General features: G+C 37.4%; 1 protein-coding gene across 1 annotated transcript; it reads right to left on the bottom strand.

Moving 5' to 3' along the window:
* Nucleotides 1–6,981: 6,981 nt before the first annotated feature.
* On the bottom strand, nucleotides 6,982–7,935 carry LOC143438808 (olfactory receptor 8C8-like). Its single transcript, XM_076924495.1, has one exon. The coding sequence runs from the start codon at nucleotides 7,930–7,932 to the stop codon at nucleotides 6,982–6,984; it is 951 nt and encodes a 316-aa protein (XP_076780610.1). The 5' UTR covers nucleotides 7,933–7,935.
* Nucleotides 7,936–20,430: the final 12,495 nt, after the last annotated feature.

The following is a 20,430-nucleotide window of genomic DNA, read 5'->3' as shown; positions in this document are numbered from 1 at the left end:
TGATGGTAGAAAATTCTGAGCCTATTTACCAGAGATGCTATGAACCTAACATTTAGTCTTTGGGGATTTGAAGTTCTACTCAATCTATAATTTTCCTCTAGGAGTACCTAGTTCCCAGGGCAGAGTTGCATGCTCTCCTTTGAGATTTTTTTTCCACTACGTAAAAACAAATCTAATAGAGGAAAAGCCAAGGATATAATCACTTGCCATTTCTGAGGATTTCCTACAATCTTTTGGGATTTTATTAATACATATGGAACTTCTATAAAGAATAGATTAAGGAATACCAAAGAAATATTAAGTGCTTCTGAGTTTCATCCCAGGTTGTGAGATTTGTTACTATGAACCTGCCAAAAAGTAATGTAAAGTGCCTGAACTTGATTTATACTTAAAGTTTTATATTCTTATGTGTAGATATGGTAAAAAAAATTCATAAAAGTCAGAGTGGCATGCACATCAGTGGTCCTCTATGTTTCAACAAATGGATATAATTTTATGCTGATTGAAAGACATTCTTTTCAAGAAATGCTATTGAGGAAACTCCTTATGTACATGCAGAAGATGGAATGTAGATTTACATCTTTTACTCTGTACAAGTCAATTTAAATCTTACCAAAGTCCTTTAAATAAGACATAAATGCTTGAAATTTCTAGAGGAACCTAACAGAAATATGCTTTATTATCAAGCAACCTTGTTTTCAATAAGAATGCAATAGCAGAAAAAAACAATTGAATTAATAAATGAAATTAAAGAAAACTTGAATGTTTCTTCACAAGAAAAAATATTTAGGGAAGTGACAGCAATCAGAATAGAAGAAAAATATTTGCCACCTATTCAACGGGCATGTTATGATTACCCACGTACAAAAACCTAAAAAACAAAGAATAATAATTGAGTTAGCAAATGGTCAAATAAAAGCTGGGAATGAGGCACACTGAAAGAATGTTTGACTAGTATTTATAGAACCCTTATTTTGATATCCACTGTTGCAAAATATAAACAAACACAATAATTAAATGAGCAAATTAACTGAAATCAAGTCCTCCAATTTTTAATACTAAAAAATAATTTTTATTATTATAAAAATAATTTTTATTATAATAAAAATAATTTTTATTATAATAAAAATAATTTTTATTATTATAAAAATAATTTTTATTATAATAAAAATAATTTTTATTATAATAAAAATTATAATAGCTAATAAATATATGGAAAAATATTTACTATCCTTTGCCATCAGGAAAATGACAAATCAAAACTACATGAAATATTACATGGAGTCTCAAGCCTGTAATCCCTGCATGTGGGAGGTGAAAACTTGAATTTTAAGAAATTTCATGACACTCTTGATTACAGAGTAAGTCACTGTGGGGGCAGCAGGGAGATAAAAGAAAAAAAATACCAACCACAATCACTATCACAACACTAAACCTGCGCGCGCACACACACACACACACACATTGGGATTTTATCCTCCTGCATTGTGAATATCTGTCAGGAAGAAAAAATAATAATAATAACTGGCTAGGATGCTAAGAAAAATCAACCCTTACAAAATTAGTGGAATTGTGAAGTAGTTCAGACACTATGAAAATGATTTTGGAGTTTTCTCCAGAAGAGCTTAAATGAGATTCATCATGGGATTCTGTATTGTCATTCCAGTCATCTAATAGGTATAAACCCACCAACTGCAATCCTTTCTTTTATATCTAAATCCTTTGGGTCTAGATATTATAACATTCTTATTATTTACTTATGGCTACATCTGCATATAAGTGAATACATACCATATTTCCCTTTCAGAGGCAGAGTTTTCTTGCTCACAGATTGTCAAAGAGGCTTCCTCCTTCACCAGATAAACCACACATTACAAAGAGAAAGAAAGAGACCTTGGAAGAATAAGTTCTAAAAAAAATGTCTCCATCAAATTACTGCTCTCAGATCTCTGGGAACACAGTAGAAGACATAAACAGTGTAAGAGTTATAGGAGATGAAGGGAACCAAGAGAAGATAATCGTCTACATCAACTGAGGAAAGCTCATCTGAACTCACAGAGTCTGAAGCAGCAAGAAGAATGCCTGCATAGATCTGCACCAGGTCCTTTTCATCTATATTATTTTTATAAGACTCTGGAGTGTGTGGACAATTTGGGTGTTGAGTCTTATGACTTCTCTTGCCCTCTTTTCTTTCGGTTGGTTTGCCTTCTACAATTACGGTGTGATGGTTTTGCTATATTTTACTATGTTTTATTTTATTAGGTTTTGTTGCTAACTTTTAGAGGTCAGTTGTTTTCTAATGAGAGACAGAAAGGGAGTGGATCTGGATTTTGAGCAGAGGGGAAGAGGAACTGGGAGAAGTTAAGGGATGGGAAACTGTAATCAATATACATTATATGAGAAAAATCTATTTTCAATAAAAGAGAAAAATAGTGGGAAAGGGAAGTGAACACAGGTGAGCTGGAGCCGTTCTATCATTATGGTTTGTTAAAACATAATTATTAGTTATAATCACATCAGAGAGGAACAGGGACTTGAGAGTTAAAAACTGTGAATACTGAGAATACATATAGCTTACCTAAAATAGGAAACCTCCAGGTAAAAATAACCTCATACTTACATATCATACATATAATCCTATTTTTAGGCATATACATACACAGTTTAAATGAAAACATCACTTTCATGCTGATAATACTTCCCCAAAGGACACAGGCTATCTAACAAAAATGCCAGTACTAGGAATGAGAATACCCATTTTGTTGTTGGCCAAGGGAGTCCATTAGACACCAAAAAGTATAAAAATAGTGCCCTTGATTGCCTCCCAGAAGTTGAAAATAAGTTAGCTTGATGAAGATGCCACACTCTTCAAACACAATGTGTGAAAGAATTGATCAGGACCTGACCTGAAAGCCTACCCCACAAGGACTAGCTTTCATAGTACTACAAGGTCTTATTTGAGTTGCCAAAGAAGATAATTAACCAATAGTCCAACCCAGTAATGACACCTACGAATCACAACAGTGACTAACATGGCAAGGCACTCCTGAAGATGTAAGTAGCACCTCATATCTAGGAGGTAACCAACGGCTGTCTAAGTGGACTTAAGGTCAGCTCAATAAAAGAGAACTACGCTTGATACTGGAAACCTAGCCAATACTCACAGCCAGCGGGGTTAAAGATTCTAAAGCAGAACATATAATCACCACATATTAAAACATCCTAAATCTCCCTACCTGCATTCTAAATACTTATCCTTGTACCAAACCAATATGTACACCTCACACCACTTATCAATGAAGCTTCTCTTTCCAATAAATGAAGAATACTACAGGTGGTCAAATTTTAGAGAACAATTAACCTTTGGTTCCAAGTCCCAATTTACAAGTCTACAGCATAATTTATGCACCCAAGGCTCAGGAAATATCGGGAAAGAGGGAAGAGCATGATTATGAGACAGGGTACCAGGAAATCTTTTGGGAGATCGAGTCACCTATAAATGACACACCCATGCTATTTCAACAACATTTTTGCTAAACAATACCTGAACAAGGAAAACACTATTTTAATAGACATGTTAATGTGGAAGGGAGAAATCTCATGAGACACTACATCCAGAAAAATTAATGCTCACAGTGAAAAAGAATTCATCTTCCCCAGCAATTGATTCTTTTACTAGTCATCTACCTTGAATACCAAGTCATCTACCCTGAAATCGTACATTCAAGCAACACTAAACAGAATCAGCAGGATAGACAGATTTTATATGTGTGTGTGTGTGTGTGTGTGTATGTGTGTATATGTATATATACATATATATGTGTGTGTGTGATATGTATATATGATTGATGATAGATAGTTATATATACATATAGTATATGTAAGTATATGAAATAAAAAGAGGCCATTAATTTGAGAGGGTATTGAGAATTGGAGAGATGCTGAAGGAAGGGGGAAAGGGGCAATGGTATAATTATGTTTTAATTGAAAATAAATATCTCCTCTTGCTCCAGCTTACAAAATTCATATGTTACATAAAAATGGGCCCAGTCATGACCACAGATAAGTCTCACAGAACACTGTCTCAATGGTAACCTGGTGTGACCACTTATATTGTGCAGCATATCTGCAGAAGTGTTACTCTAAATGACAGGAAAGCAGACGTTGTTATCCTGAGATCAGTGTTACACTTAGAATAAATAGGTTGTATCTGTATACTAAGTAGGGTATTTTTTCTGTACAAATTTCCTTTGAATCAAAATGTTCCTTCCTTGAGAGAGGAGAAAGTTTACTAAGGCTCAGTTTTTATGTATGTTTGCAGCTAAAATTTTAGTCATAAATATTATTAAGTTAGTAGTTTATTTAAATACAAAATTATTTTATTTTTCCAGATCAATAAAAGCAATTAAACTTGTAAACTAAACACCTTTGCTGAGATGGTAGCTTAATGCATAAAGCACTTGCCATTTAAGAGTGAGGACTGAAGGTCAAACCTGAGAAGTCACATAATTTCCAGGAAGAGACCTTGATCTGCCTGTAGTTGCAGTACTCAGAAGGCAGAGACAGAGTATCTTTGAACAAGCTGGCTATCCATATATTGCTGAGCTCAGATGTCAACTGAAAGACTCTAATTCAATGAGTACATGGATGTGATGATGAAAGTCTCCTGATATCAACCTCCTGCATCTTCATGCACACACATGTACATGCACACCTTGTGTGTACTAACACTCATATGAACGCTATACACACATGCAAAGGGAATCAATAAACAAGCCCATTTACTTCCCAAAACTGAGCCACCAGGCTTTGCTGTTGACTAGAAAAGAATACTCAGATGACATTTTGTATCTTGAATTTACAACCGGTATAATGGTTTTTGGGGGGAGCTATATTTTCAAACAAATGTTTAAGAACTTTTCAATTATTGTGTTCAACATAAATAAAAGATTCACAGTTTAAATGCTCATCAGAGCACACATACCCACTATTTTTTTTTTTATAATATTTCCTCCAAACTGAAGCAGTCTCTCCTGGGGGGAAAAAGCAATGCTCCAAATATTCATGAAGCTCACAATATCAACAATTTGCTGCCACAAAAAAAAGGTTACTAGGAAACGGTCCCTGGAGGAAGAATGTTTTATGTAGAGTTGACTGCCTGTCAGGTTTGGGGTTTAATGAGCCATTGCTTATGATGGCCTGGGCTTATCATTAATGCAGCTATACCTGAGTCTCTTATAATCCTGTCAGTGTCCCATCATCTACATTCCTGTGAGGCACCCCAACAAATTCATTGTTTTACCAGCTTGACTTGTGTTTCAATTGTTCCTTTGATCTGTTGTTGATACCCTAAGTAGAATAACTAAAAGTATATCCTTGTGTCCCCGGAAAAACCCTTATGATGTATATGAAAGATCATGTGTTCTGAACTGATTCTGGTCCTGTGAAGACACACAAAAGATGTTGCACAGTACAATTAACTGCTTTGTGGCTGTCTGGCTAAGTCATTTTTCTCTGCAAATAAATATATTACATGAAATGGGCTACTTAAATATTTATTTAACTAAGAGAACATGATTCCTTGGAAAACCTTACTCAATCTCCTCAGTCTCACCATCCTAGAAAAAGAATCCCTAGTTATAAAAGAGGATGAAAATATTATTCTGTGTCCCATGCATGTGCCACTTAAACATGTACACTGTAAATTCATGTTCTTTTTACAAATTGATCCTAAATCTTTTCATTATTGTTATATTGCCTGAGTCTGTTCACTGACAGAAACCCAACTTTTAAAATCATTATGAAACCTCTCTATAGAAGGTTTGTCTGTTTTTTCATAATTATCTGCCTTGCATTTCTCCACCTATACACAATGATATGATCCTAGTTTTTGAATCATAAGCTGTGTGCCTTTAAAAGCTTATATAACTACTTCCTTGTCCAGATACATCTAAAAATAACAATATAGATATACACATTACTCTTGATCTTGAGAATCAAACCCAAACAAAAGTATGTATACTCTTTATTCCAACAGCTTAAGTGAGGCTATGGTTTGATTATTGCAGGAAGCAAATACATTATTCTTATAAAACGGCATCCTTCATATATAAAGAACAGACAAAATAAATTGCCCTGTGCCCTGTTCCCAGGAATGTAAGTATGTCACTTAGAAAACAATCATAGACCAATCAATATATCAGAGAAAAACTGACAATTTCAGCTTGATTCAACAAGGCAATCAGATTCTCTGTGTATTATCAAAATAGTGGTGGTGGACTAGGCTGATTACCTCCTCAGAGTCATGAAAGGATTAAATATTATTGCAATAAAGTACAGAGTTTCATTATAACTGTGAGACTAAAAGTCTGGAATAACAAAACCTCTCTAAAGGACCCAAAATAAGCTTGAAAATTTGATAATTATGCTATACCTACATTTTTTAACTCTTTTATCTCATCTAAGTAAATTAGTTAATGAAACTCACTGTTGTCTAAGGAAACAAACAAGCAAAGAAAACTAAAATTGTCTAAAAAATAAAAAAAGAAAAGAAAGAAAGGAAGGAAGGAAGAAAGAAAAGAAGGAAGAAAGAAAGAGAGAGAGAGAGAAAGAAAGAAAGAAAGAAAGAAAGAAAGAAAGAAAGAAAAGATCACAGTTTATGAAATTCCTTGCAGAGAAGGCACATGACAACAAGTCATAATCATTCTTATTTTCTAAAAAAGAAAGACAAGGGAACAGGGTCATGATCTAATATTGGCAATAACCAACATCTTGGAGCATCACGAAGAAAAAAACAACTCTGATGAAAAAATTAGACCAGGAGTTACATTTCATAATAGCAGGAAGAAAGAGATTACAGTGGAAATTTTTCCCATACTCTAAAGAGGAGAAGAAAACAGAACAAAAGAATGTAATGAAAAAGACAAATAGAGAAGATAGAGCAATACAGTGGGGCAGGAATATAAAAGCCCAAGTGTTCATTCAGCTTGTGATTCTTTTCATTGTTCTCTTCACAGCAAGTTTGACATCCTTGTTCCTGAGGCTGTAAATGAGAGGATTCAGCATGGGTACCACAAGAGTGTAAAATACTGAGAAAAATTTCCCTTGGCCCACAGTCTCAGCCGATTTTGGCTTGACATATGCAAGCAGTCCAGATCCATAGAAGAGGCTCACAGTTATGATGTGAGACCCACAAGTGCCCAAGGCTTTGGACCAACCCTTACCTGAGGACATATGAAGGATATTGAAAAGGATCATAGCATATGAGACTAAGATAATGAGGCTGGACAAAATGATAATTGTTCCAACCACAGCAGAGCTTACAAGCTTATTCACATAGGTGTTACTACAGGAGATCCAAAGGAGAGGGAAGATGTCACACATGTAGTGGTTGATGATGTTTGAATTACAAAAACTGAGCTTGATCATAAACCCTGTGTGAGTCATGGCCCCAGCAAAACCCATCAAGTAAGAACCAAATACTAGAAGACAGCAGATCTTAGGGGACATGACAGTTGTGTACTGGAGTGGCTGACAGATGGCCACATAGCGATCATAGGCCATGGCTGTTAGCACATAACATTCAGAGTTAGCAAAAAAGCAAAAGAAAAACAGCTGGCTCATGCATCCAGCATAGGAGATGGTCTTGTGCTCTGAAACAAAACCCATCAGCATTGTGGGATTACAAACAAGTGAATAACAAAAATCAATGCAGGACAGATTGAGGATGAAGAAGTACATGGGGGTGTGAAGATGTGAATTCAGGCAAATGAGATTCATCAAGCTCAGGTTTCCCACCACAGTGGCTGTGTAGTTTAATAAGAAGAGGACAAACAGGGGCAACTGGAGCTCTCGTTGAACTGTTAACCCCATAAGAATGAACTCAGTCACTGAAGAGTTACTTTCTGTAACCATTTGCTTCATGACTTGCATCTGTAATATGAAAGAATATAGTGTCATCAATAAGTATCCCATCATTGATCGCAGACTGAGAACTGGAGTTCCTGCTTACTAAGTTAGGTGCTAGGTGAACACCCAGCAAGGCATACAATAGCACTACTGATCCTGTTTGTTTCCTCAGACAGCCCCATTTCCTCTTTCCTCACACACATTTTATTTCCATATATCCAGAAAAAAAAATGAAGGCAGAACTCCATGTCTCTGCACATTACTTCCCATGGTTTTCCTAGACTTCACTAGGAATTAGTGCAGAAGAGTAATGTATAGCTAACCCACAGAGGTTTGAAGAGAAATTGAGAACGCAAGGACTATTTACTGCTCACCTTGATTTTCTAGAGCCTTCTCTGCTATTAAAACACATGATGTCTTTGTCTTCACTGTCCAAAGATAGTTTAAGGTAACAATAATGAGCAGGCTATAATCATTCGTATAGACACACCTCTGGCATGCTAGGAGTAGTATAAGAATAAAGAACATGATCTGTATATGACAACTCCACCAGAGTTTTATTTTCACATAAAGGAAAGAAAATCATTGTCTTCTATGAATCTCTAAATCATCACTTGAGTTAAATGAAAATCAGTATCCTAAGACCAGAACTTCTGAAAAAATTCTTCGGCAGTCCAGGAAATTATTCTCTTTGTTATGGGACTTCTTGCCACATTGGGTGAGCCCTCAAGGATAGACCTCACTGAGCTTGTGTTTGCATCTAGGGTGATAACTAGTGTTGGATGTTTAGAGATAATATAATTTCCCAGCAGGAGTACCTGAGCCTCAGGGCTGAGTTGTGACTGATCTCCTTTCTCATTCTCCTCATTATATTTCTCTCAACTCTCAAAGTCTAATGTCCAGGGACATGCTCACTTGCCATTTGCAATTTTTCTATGATTACAGTAATAATCATTAGACCAATGAGTAAAATTACATCAAAAATCTAATACAGGAGGATTGCAAGTCAATATATAGTTAAATCCAGATTTCCCACTTTGTAACTAGAAAACTACAGATCTCTCTCACCCTTGTTTATGTATAGTTGTAAAACACACTCATAAAAATGATCAGTTTTATCAGTGTAGAATTCTTCTCGAGAATATAAAATATGTGGTTCAAATTTACCACTTCAAAAAAGAAAACACGGTAATATCGTTAAATGAAAGAGCTATGCCACTTTGTAATTCAATGAAATGATTCACAAATGTATTTGAACTCTCCTAAAAGCATGAAAAAAGGGAGCTATTAAGTGTTAGCTACTCTTTATTACTTATTCTTGTTGCGATAAATTGTTTCTCAGCATTGGCATTGTTATTATTTGAAGTAGTTATCATCGTGTGGCACCATACTATAAGTGGAGAAGAAACATTATCCTCGGACTCCATTCCCTCCATGTTAATATCACCTCCCATCATCACATACGCCTGTAGTCATCAAATGGATTTCTGTAACTCTTTAAATACATTCTGTGAGTACTACAGTGGCTGAGAAAATTGGGCGCCAAAGCATGGTGTGCCATTAGAGTGAGTAGTTTGAAACTGAGAACTGCTAAGAGATGATAAATTCTGATTCTAAGAAAAATTACCATGCCATTCTCTTTTGGAATGACTATAAATGTCTTGTTAAAATGGTAGTCATGCTCTCTCCCCCAGCCGAGCAAGATGCCCAAAGGAAAGAAGGCCAAGGGGAAGAAGGTGGCCCCAGCCCCCGCCGTCGTCAAGAAACAGGAGGCCAAAAAGGTGGTCAATCCATTGTTCGAGAAAAGGCCCAAGAACTTCGGCACTGGGCAGGACATCCAGCCCAAAAGAGATCTAACACGCTTCGTTAAGTGGCCCCTGTACATCAGGCTGCAGCGGCAAAGAGCCATCCTCTATAAGTGGCTCAAAGTACCTCTCACCATTAACCAGCTCACCCAGGCCCTGGACAGGCAAACAGCTACTCAGCTGCTTAAGCTTGCCCACAAGTACAGGCCAGAGACAAAGCAAGAGAAGAAGCAAAGGCTACTGGCCCTTGCTGAAAGAAAGCTGCTGGCAAAGGGGAAGTCCCGACTAAGAGACCACCTGTCCTCTGAGCAGGAGTCAATACAGTCACCACCTTGGTGGAGAACAAGAAGGCTCAGCTGGTAGTGACTGCCCATGATGTAGACCTCATTGAGCTGGTGGTTTTCCTGCCTGCCCTGTGTTGAAAGATGGCGGTGCCTTACTGCATCATCAAGGGAAAGGCCAGGCTGGGGGCCTGGTCCACAGGAAGACATGCACCACTGTTGCCTTCACACACGTTAACTCGGAAGACAAGGGTGCTCTAGCTAAGCTGGTGGAAGCGATTAGGACCAATTATAATGACAGATATGACGAGATCCACCACCACTGGGGAGGCAACGTCCTGGGTCCTAAGTCTGTGGCTCGCGTTGCCAAGCTGGAAAAGGCAAAGGCTAAAGAACTCGCCACCAAACTGGGTTAAAAAATGTACACTTGAGTTTTCTGTACATGAATATAATTACAAAATTAAAAACAAAACAAACAAAAAATGGTAGTCATTTTTAAAAAATCTAAGGGTTAACCTTTTTGTATATGTACTTTGCGTTATTATTGTTTGGCTGTCTATCTATCTATCTATCTATCTATCTATCTATCTATCTATCTATCTATCTAACTATCTGTCTACTTATCATGGATCTACTTAACACTTGTTGTTGAGATGGTACCGTTTCTCCTCAATCTTAACTTACACCAGAGATGATATTTTATATTTGAACTAAGTGATATTATGTCACCAATTATTGATGTACCTACCTTGTTTTATATGAACATTACATGCACTCTTTACTTGGGTACTGGGGGTCAAATAACTGAATCTCACACTTGTGTAGCAAGTGTTCTTTCCCACTGAACTATGTCCACAGGCCTGATTTACTTATTAATTTTAATTTTCTGTAGACTTTGTAGCGTATTGAGTATATTTCTTAATATATCCACATTATAGTCTCACTTCCCTCTCCTCCATCCACTTCCTCCTCCCCTTCCCTCCCAGCTAGAACCACTCTCTTCTTGTCTTTCATTAGAAAACAAACAGGCTTCTAAGATAGAACCAACAAACATTAAAAACAAAAGATAGTAAAATAGAACAAAACACTAGCACATCAACATCCGACAAAGGAAAATCAACAGAAGAAAAACAGTCCAAAGAAAAATCACAAGAATCAGAGATCCACTCATTCACTCACACAGGGATCTCACAAAAACTCTATGTCTCTGAATTTCCATCTCCTGCAGCAGGAAGCCTCTCTGATGATGACTGAATATTATTAATATACAAGCTAAAATATACATGCTTGCTTTCAACACATGCACACATATGTGTATATGCATATGTAATATATATGTAATATATATGATATGCATATGATGTATATATAATGTATATGATTTATATGTTTATGTATATGTGTATATGTTGTCCTTTTGCTTGCTGCTTTGTTCTCTGTGACTTCATATGAGATTCACCTAATAAACATAGAGGACTTTGTTCTCGTGTGGTCCTCCATTCTTTCTGGTTCTTACACTCTCTTCTCTGTTTCCATGGGGTTTCCTGAGATCTAATGGGGGAGGTTTGAGGAAGTATACCATTGAGAAGTATGTTTTCAACATCTTACTCTATGAGTAATAACTGGCTGACTGTATGTCTCTGAATTTCCATTTCCTGCAGCAGGAAGCCTCTCTGATGATGACTGAATATTATTAATATCACCAAGATTAACATTATTATTGCTTTATTTTTAATTAATTATCATATTCAAAATGTTGGGTCACCTCCAGGTCTCCCATCCAGAGTTCTTCACCCCATCCCCTCTCTTCTTTGCTTCTGAAAGAGTGTTTCTGTCCCCTCCCCTCCAGCAGTCCCTTCCTTAGGGAATCAAGTCTCTACAGGATTAGATGCATGCTCTCCCACTGAGGCCAGACAAGGAAGTCCTTTGCTACATATGTGCCAGGGGCCTCACAAGAGCTTTTGTGTGCTCTTTGGTTCCTGGCTTACTCTCTGGGAGCTCCCAGGGATCCAGGTTAGTTGGCAGTGTTGGTCTTTCTATGGGGTTGCCATCTACTTCAGTTCCTTCATAAAGGACCCGGCCTCAGTCCAATGGTTGGGTGTAAGTATTTGCATCTGTCTCAGTCAGCTGCTTGTAGAGCAGTTCTATCTGAAGGCCAAGCTATACCACTCCTGACATATACCCAAAAGATGTTCCACAATACTACAAGTATATATGCTTCACTATGTTCATAGCAGCCTTATTTATAATATTCATAAACTGGAAACAAACCAGAAGTCTCTCTCAACTGAACGGATACAGAAAATATGGTTCTCTTACACAATGGAATTCTATACAGCTACGAAAAATGAGGACATCATGAATTTTGAAGGCAATTGGATTGAACTAGAAAATATCCTGACCAAAATAACCCAGACCCAAAAGGACAAGCATGCTATGTACTCACTGATAAGTGAATATTAGCCAAATTGTACAGAATACCCATCATACAACCCACAGACAGTAAAAAGGTTAACAAGAAGGAAGACCCAAGTGAGGATGCTTCAATGCCACTGAAAAGGGGGAACAAAATAATCATGAGTGCCAGGGCGAGGGATGACCTGGGTTGGAGAGAGAAGAGGGAAGGAAAAGGGGTCAGGATCAGGTATGGGGAGAAACAGGAGAAAGGCACAGAGTGCCAAGAGAATGAATGGAAATCTGAAGCTACTGGGGTTTGGACCTCTAGGAAGTTTCTTTTTTAGTATTATTTATTTGCATATCAGTCATTGCACTCCCTTGATCCTCTCTCCCACAGTTCCTCATCCCATTCCTTTCCCCCCCCCCCTTGCCTCTGAGAGGGTGTTTTCCCTTCACCAAACCTCCCCCTTTCCTGGGGCCTCAAGTCTCTCAAGGATTCTCCCACTGAGACCTGACCAGGCAAACCTCTGTTATATATGTGCCAGGGGGTCACAGACCTGGCTCCTGGTTGGTGGCTCAGTCTCTGGGAGCTCCCTAAAGTCTGTGTTAGTTGAGACCTCAGGTCTCCTGATAGGGTTGCCCTTCCTTTCATTTTCTCCAAACCTTTCCCTAATTCAACTGTAGGGGTCCCTGACTTCAGTACAATGGTTGTGTGTAAGTATCTGCTTCTGTCTCAGTCAGCTGCTGGTAGGGCTTCTCAGAGGACAACCATGTCAGGCTCCCATCTGTAAGCACATTATAACACCAAAAATAGTGTCAGGCCTTGGTGTACTCCCAGAAAATAGATCCCAAGTTGGGCTGACCATTGGACCATTTTTCCTTTAGTCTCTTCTCCATTTTTGTCCCTGTAGTTCTTTTAGACAGGAACAATTCTGGGTCAGAAATTTTGACTGTGGGTTAATAACCCTGTCCTTCCACATGACACCAAGTCTATCTACTGGTGAAGGACTCTTCAAGTTCTCTTTCCCCAATGTTGGGCATTTTGGCTAAGGTTGCCCCCAATGAGTCCTGAGAGTCTCTCACTCCCAGGTCTCTGGTACTTTCCAGAAGGTACTCTCCCCCCATTTCTCCAGAAAGCCGCCCCTCCCCGCCCCCATGCTGCTTATTTCCATTCATTTGCTTGGCCCTCTGGGCTTCTCTCCTGTTCCCTCCATACCTGATCTTGTTCTTCTTTTCCCTTCCCCCTCCTCTCTCCACCCAGATCCAAATGGAGAAGATATCCAAATGATATTTTCACTCAGAATATTTTCTAGTTCCATACACTTACTTGCCTGCAAAATTTATGATAGTCCTTGTTTTTTAATAGCTGAACATTATTCTATTGTGTAAATGAACCACATTTTCTACATCTATTCTTCAGTTGAGGGACATCTGGGATGTTTTGAGCTTTTGGCTATTACAAATAAGGCTGCTATAAACATGGTGGTATAATTAGGCATCTTTTGGTTAGATGCCCAAGAGTGGCATAGCTAAGTCTTCAGGTTGAACTATTTCCAGTTTTCTGAGGAACTGCCAGATTGATTTCCAGACTGGTTCTACCATTTTGCAATCCCACCAGCAATGGAGGAGTTCCTCTTTCCCCATATCCTCACCTGCATTTACTGTCACCAGAATTTTTTATCTTTGCTCTTCTGAATGGTATAGGGTGGAATCTCAGGGTTGTTTTGATTTGCATTTCCTTGATGACTAAGGATATTGAACATTTTTTTTTGGTGCTTCTGAACCATTTGAGATTCCTCAGTTGAGAATTTGGGTGCTCCTGCCCCTCCCACACGCAGAAGTATAGGTTTTTACAATATGTCCTTATCGTTCTCTGGATTTCCTCGGTGTTTGTTGTTATACCTCCCTTTTCATTTATGATTTTGTTCATTTGGATATTTTCTCCATGTCTTTTAGTTAGTTTGGTTAATGCTTGTCTATCTTGTTTATTTCCTCAAAGAAGAAACTGTTTTATCTAGCCTCTGTATGGTTATTTTTGTTTCTATTTCATTGATTTGACCCTTCAGTTTATTTATTTATTTATCCTCGCTATCTAATTTTTTTGCATTTAATTTCTTCCTTTTGTTCTAGAGCTTTCCTGTGTGATATTGTTCATTCGTAATATAAAAATTTTCCAATTTCTTATTTTTAACTGGGTACTTTGTTTTTTTAAATTTCAAATGTTATCCCCTTTTCCACTTTCCCCTCTGAAAACACCCTATCCCATCCCCTGCTTCTATGAGGGTGCACCCCTATCCATCCACCAACTTCTGACTCACTATCCTGGCATTCCCAAACACTAGAGCATTGAGCCTTCACAGGACCAATGGCCTCTTCTCCCATTGATGCCCAATAAGGGGTTCCTCTGCTACATGTGTGGCTAGAGCTATGGGTCATTCCATCTGTACTTTTTGATTGGTGGTTTAGTCCCTGAGAGCTCTGGGGATTCTGGTTGATTGATATTGTTGTTTTTCCTATGGGGTTTCAAACCCCATCAGCTCCTTTTGTCCTTTCTCAAACTCCCCCATTCCAGCATCTACCTCTGTATTTATCAGGCTCTGGCAGAACATCTCAGGAGACAGCTATGTCAGGCCCCTGTCAGCAAGCACTTCTTGGCATCCAAAATAATGTCTGGGTTTGGTGTCTGTATGGGAGTGGATCCCCAAGTGGGGCAGTCTCTGGATGGCCTTTCCTTCAGCCATGACTACACACTTTGTGTCCTTATTTCTTCCCATAAGTATTTTGATCACCCTTCCAGGAAGGACTGGATTACCCACAATTTGGTCTTCCTTCTTGAGCTTCATTTGGTCTGTGAATTGTATCTTGAGTATTCCGAGCTTTGGGGCTAATATCCACTTATCAGTGACTGCATACCATGTGTGTTCTTTTGTGACTGTGTTACCTCCTTCAGGATACTTCTAATTCCATCTATTTGCCTAAGAATTTCATGAAGTTTTTGTTTTTAATAGTAGTACTTCGTTGTGTAAAGGTACCACATTTTCTGTATCTATTCCTCTGTTGAAGGACATCTGGGTTGTTTCCAGCTTCTGGCTATTATAAATAAGGCAGCTATGAACATAGCAGAGCATGTATCCTTGTTATATGTTAGAACATCTGGGTATATGCCCAGCAGTGGTATAGCTGGGTCCTCAGGTAGTTGTATGTCTAATTTTCTGAGGATCCTCCAGACTGATTTTCAGAGTAGTTGTACCAGCTTGCAATGCTACTAACAACTGAGGAGTGTTCCTGTTTCTCCACATCCTCATACGCAACTACTGCTATGAATTTAAATCTATAGTAGTGTTTCTTTTACAAATTTTGATACACTTGTGTTTGGGGCAGAGAAGAAAGAATTGTAATATCTTGTTAGTGGAATTTTTCTTTAATGACTATGTAGCATTGCTCCCTGTTGTTTTGAATTAGTTTTGGTTTAACATCTATTTTACTAGGTATTAAAATGGTTATATCAGCTTGCTTCTTAAGACAATTTGCCTAGAATAGCTTTTATCAACTCTTTCCCCTGAGGTGATGCCTATCTTTCATGTGTCCAAAGCTTTTTCCCTACTTTCTCTTATATTAGTTTCAGTGTGTCCAGTTTTATATGGAGGTCCTTGATCCACTTGGACTTGAGCTTTGTAAAAGGAGATAAGAATGGATCAATTTGCATTCTTCTGCATGCCGACAGTGAGGTGAATTAGCACCATTTGTCAAAACTGCTCTTTTTACCACTGGATAATTTTAGCTCCTTTGAGTTCTTTATGTATTTTGTATATTAGCCCTCTGTCAGATGTGGGTTTTTTTTTTTCTCCCAATCTGTAGATTGCCAGTTTATCCCCTTGACTATGTCCTTTGCCTTAAGAAGCCTTAAGCCTCAGTTTCATGAGATCCCACTTATTAATTCTTGATTTTAGACCCTGAGCTAGTGGAGTTTTGTTTAAGAAATTCGCTCCTGTGCCCATGAATTTGAGGCTCTTTCCCACTTTCTTTTCTACTAGATTCAGCATATTTGGTTTTATATTGAAGTCCTTGAACCACTTGGACTTAAGCTTTGTGCAAGGTAACAAATACAGATCTATTTTCATTTTTCTATGTACAAACTGCCAGTTAGACCAACCAGCATCATTTATTGAAGATGCTTTCTTTTTTCCATTTTATATTTTATGCTTCTTTTTCAAAGATGAAGTGTGTGTCAGTGTATGATTTTATTTCTAGGTTTTCAGTTTTATTCCACTGATTGACCTGTTTGTCTCTGTACTAATACCATGAAGTTTTTATCACTATTACTCTCTAGTATAGCTTGAGGTCAGGAATAATGATTCCCTCAGAAGTTCTCTTATTGTTACAAATTGTTTTCACTATTCCTGGTGAATTTTGTTGTTGCTGTTGTGGTTGTTGTTGTTGTTTTTCCATATGAAATTGACAATTGCTCTTTGCAAGTCTTTAAAAAAATTTAATGGAGATTGCATTGAATCTGTAGGTTGCTTTTGATAAGGTGGCCATTTTTACTATGTTAATCCTACCAATCCATGAGCATGGGAAATCTCTCCATTTTCTGAGGTCTTATTTGATTTTTTTCTTGAGAGACTTGAAGTTCTTGTTAGACAGATCTTCCACCTGTTTGGTTAGAGCTACCTCAAGATATTTTATATTATTTGTGACTATTGTGAAGGGTGTTGTTTACCCATTTTCTTTCTCAGCCTGTTTATCATTTGTATAATGGAAGGGTACTTATTTGTTTGAGTTAATTTTATATCCAACTACTTTGCTGAAGTTATTTATTAGCTGTAGAAATTTTCTGGTAGAATTTTTAGGGTTGCTTATTTATACTATCATATCATCTGCAAATAATGATACCTTGACTTCTTCTTTGCCAATTTGTATCCCATTGAAGCGCTTTGGTTCACTTATTTTTCTAGCTAGCACCTTGAATACTATATTGAATAGATACAGAGAAAGTATGCATCCATGTTTTATCTCCGATTTTAGTGGGATAGCTTTAAGTATCTCTCCATTTAATTTGATATTGGCTGTTGGTTTGCTGTATATTGATTTTATTATATTTAGTTATAGACCTTGAATTCCTGATGTCTCCAATACTTTTAACAAGAAGGGGTGTTGTATTTTGTCAAATGGCTTTAAAGCATCTAATGAGATGCGATTTTTTTCTCTGAATTTGTTTTTATAGTGGATTACATTAATAGATTTTTGTATGTTGAACCAACTTTGCATTCCTGTAGTGAAACCTACTTGATCATGGTGAATGATTGTTGTTATATGTTCTTGGATTTGGTTTGCTAGAATTTTATTGAGTATTTTTGCATTGATACTTTTTTTGTAAGCAAAATTTGTCTGAAGTGTCCTTTCTTTGTTGAGTTTCTGTGTGGTTTAAGTATCAGAGTAATTGTGGCATCATAGAATAAACTAGCTAATGTTCTTTCTGTTTCTATTTTAAGGAATCATTTAAGAGTGTTGATATTACCCCTTCTTTGAAGGTCTGGTAGAATTCTGCACTAAAGCTATCTGGCCCTGAACTTTTATTTGGTTGGAAGATTTTTTTTTAATGAGTTCTTTATTTCTTTATGGGCTATGGAGCTATTTGCATAGTTTTCCAGCTTTGGATTTAACTTTGGTATGTGGTATCTACCTAGAAAATCATCCATTTTATTCAGAATTTTCAGTTTTGTTGAGTATAGACTTTGGTACAGGATCTGATAATTTTTTATTGGCTATTAGGATGTCAATTCCCACTAGTTTCTTGAGACCATTTGCTTGGAAGACCTTTTTCCAGCCTTTAACTCTGAGGTAGGGTCTGTCTTTGGCATTGAGATGTGTTTCTTGTATTCAGCAAAATGCTGAATCCTGCTTGCCTATCCAATCTATTAGCTTATGTCTTTTTATTGGAAAATTGAGTTTGTTTATATTAAGATATACTAAAGAGAGATGAATGTTAGTTCCTGTTATGTTTGTTATTGTAGGTGGCATTACATGTATGTGACCCTTTCCTTTTGGTTTTGTTGTGAGATGATTAATATTTTGTTTTTTCTTTGGTGTAGGTACCATCCTTGTGTTGGAGTTTTCCTGCTAGAGTTCTCTGTAGGACTTGATTGGTAGATAGATATTTTTTAAATTTGGTTTTGTTCTAGAATATGTTGGTTTAATCCATCCACGATGATTTAGAGTTTTGCAGGCTATAGTAGCCTGGGTTGGCATTTGTATTTTCTTAGGATGAACATGACCTCTACCTAGGCTCATCTGGCTGTTAGGGTCTCTGTTGAGAAGTCTGGTGTAAGTCTGATAGGTCTGCTTTTACATGTTACTTGGCCCTTTTCTGCTTTTAATATTGTTTCATTGTTGTGTGCATTTAGGATTTTGATTATAATATGACAAGAGAATTTTCTTTTCTTGTCCAATCTATTTGGTATTCTATAAGCTTCTTGTAAATGTACAGCCATCTTTCTTTAGGTAGGGAAAGTTCTCTTTTATGAGTTTGTTGAAGATATTTTCCAGTCCTTGGAGCTGGGAATCTTTGCTTTCTTCTATTTATATTATTCTTAGGTCTGGTGTTTTCATTGTGTCCTGGGTTTCTTGGATGTTTTGGGTTAGGAGTTTTTTTTCTGTTTTGAATTTTCTTTGATAGTTGTGTCAATATCTTCTAAGACATCTTCTACACATGAGATTTTTCTTCTATCTCTTGTATTCTGTTGATGTTTACATCTGTATTTCCTGATCTCTTTCTTAGGTTTTCCATTTCCATTTGTGTTTTCTTTATTGCTTCAACTTCCAGTTTTAGGTCTTGGATTGCTTTGTTCAATTTCTTGACCTGTTTAATTGTGTTTTCCTGTATTTCTTTAAGGAATTTATTTGTTTCTTCTTTAAGGCCTTCTACTTATCTATTTGTGTTTTTCTGTATGTCATTTGGTGAGTTATTTATATACTCCTTAAAGGACTCTAGTATCTTCATGAGACAGGAATTTCAGTCAGCATCCTGGTTTTCAGGTCTGTTGTATCCATAGCTTGCTGAGGTGAGAGAACTTGGTTCTCATGGTCAAGAGTATATTGGATTCTGTTGTTTATGGTCATTTATTTGCCTCTTGCCATGTGGTTATTTCTGGTGTTAACTAGCCTGGGTGTCTATCTCTGCAGACTGCCTCCTATGTCTTTGGGCTGCTGCAGGTCTCCTGGGGGCCCTTTAGACTCTGGGGTCTTCAGAGGAGCAGACAAGCTGATGATCTGCCTAGGTGGAAAATGCAGGCTAGAAAGTGAGTGGAGTTCATGCAGTGGATGGGGTTGGGGATGGATCCTGAGTCCACTGGACTCCTCAGGGTTCCCAGCTTCTGCAGTTATTTGGGAGTATCTCTTATCTGTGGCCCTGACTGTTGCAGACTTCTTGGGAGAACTTCAGGTTTTGGGGTTTTTCAGAGGACGAGACACACTCAAGATCATCAGTCTTTACAAGTACCTCTATGTCTAGTGCTGTGTCCTGCTTCAAACCATTCCAAGCTGGGCTGGCACCAGGCAGGGAAAAAACAACTGGCTTCAATGTTAAGAGAAAGTAACATTTATACAAAATTTATGGAAATATAAAGTAGTTTAGATATATAAAAATGAGTGTGAAAGTTTCTTCATAAGAGCTTAAACTAGAGCCATTATGTGATCCTGGTTTGTCATTTCTGGCATCTAGTAGGCATACATACACACTTACCTTTACCTATAAGTTCTTCATTGTAGCTGAGTTGTGGGACTAGTATAAAAGCATATAACTGAATGAGTGGATAAAAGAAAATACACTGAAGATTCATGATAGAGTGTTATTCAGTACTAAGTTCTGGAAATTGAAGGAAACAGCATGGAAGTTCAGATTATGTCAATTGAAACGTGGGATTCAAAGAGATGCCATATTCTCTGTCCTGTGCAAAAGCTAGATTGAAGAGAGAGTAGTGTATGCACAAAGACAATGAAACTACTCTATGTACATAATTAAAATTCCATTCTGAAGAGCA

The sequence above is a fragment of the Arvicanthis niloticus genome, chromosome 26 (assembly GCF_011762505.2).
Source record: "Arvicanthis niloticus isolate mArvNil1 chromosome 26, mArvNil1.pat.X, whole genome shotgun sequence".
Lineage (NCBI taxonomy): Eukaryota > Metazoa > Chordata > Mammalia > Rodentia > Muridae > Arvicanthis > Arvicanthis niloticus.
Note: the sequence above shows the minus strand (reverse complement) of the source record. Positions and strands in the feature narration are given on the sequence as shown.

Bases quoted from the DNA above. Each gene is read 5' to 3' on its own strand.
- LOC143438808 (XM_076924495.1), bottom strand. From the start codon at position 7,932: ATGCAAGTCATGAAGCAAATGGTTACAGAAAGTAACTCTTCAGTGACT.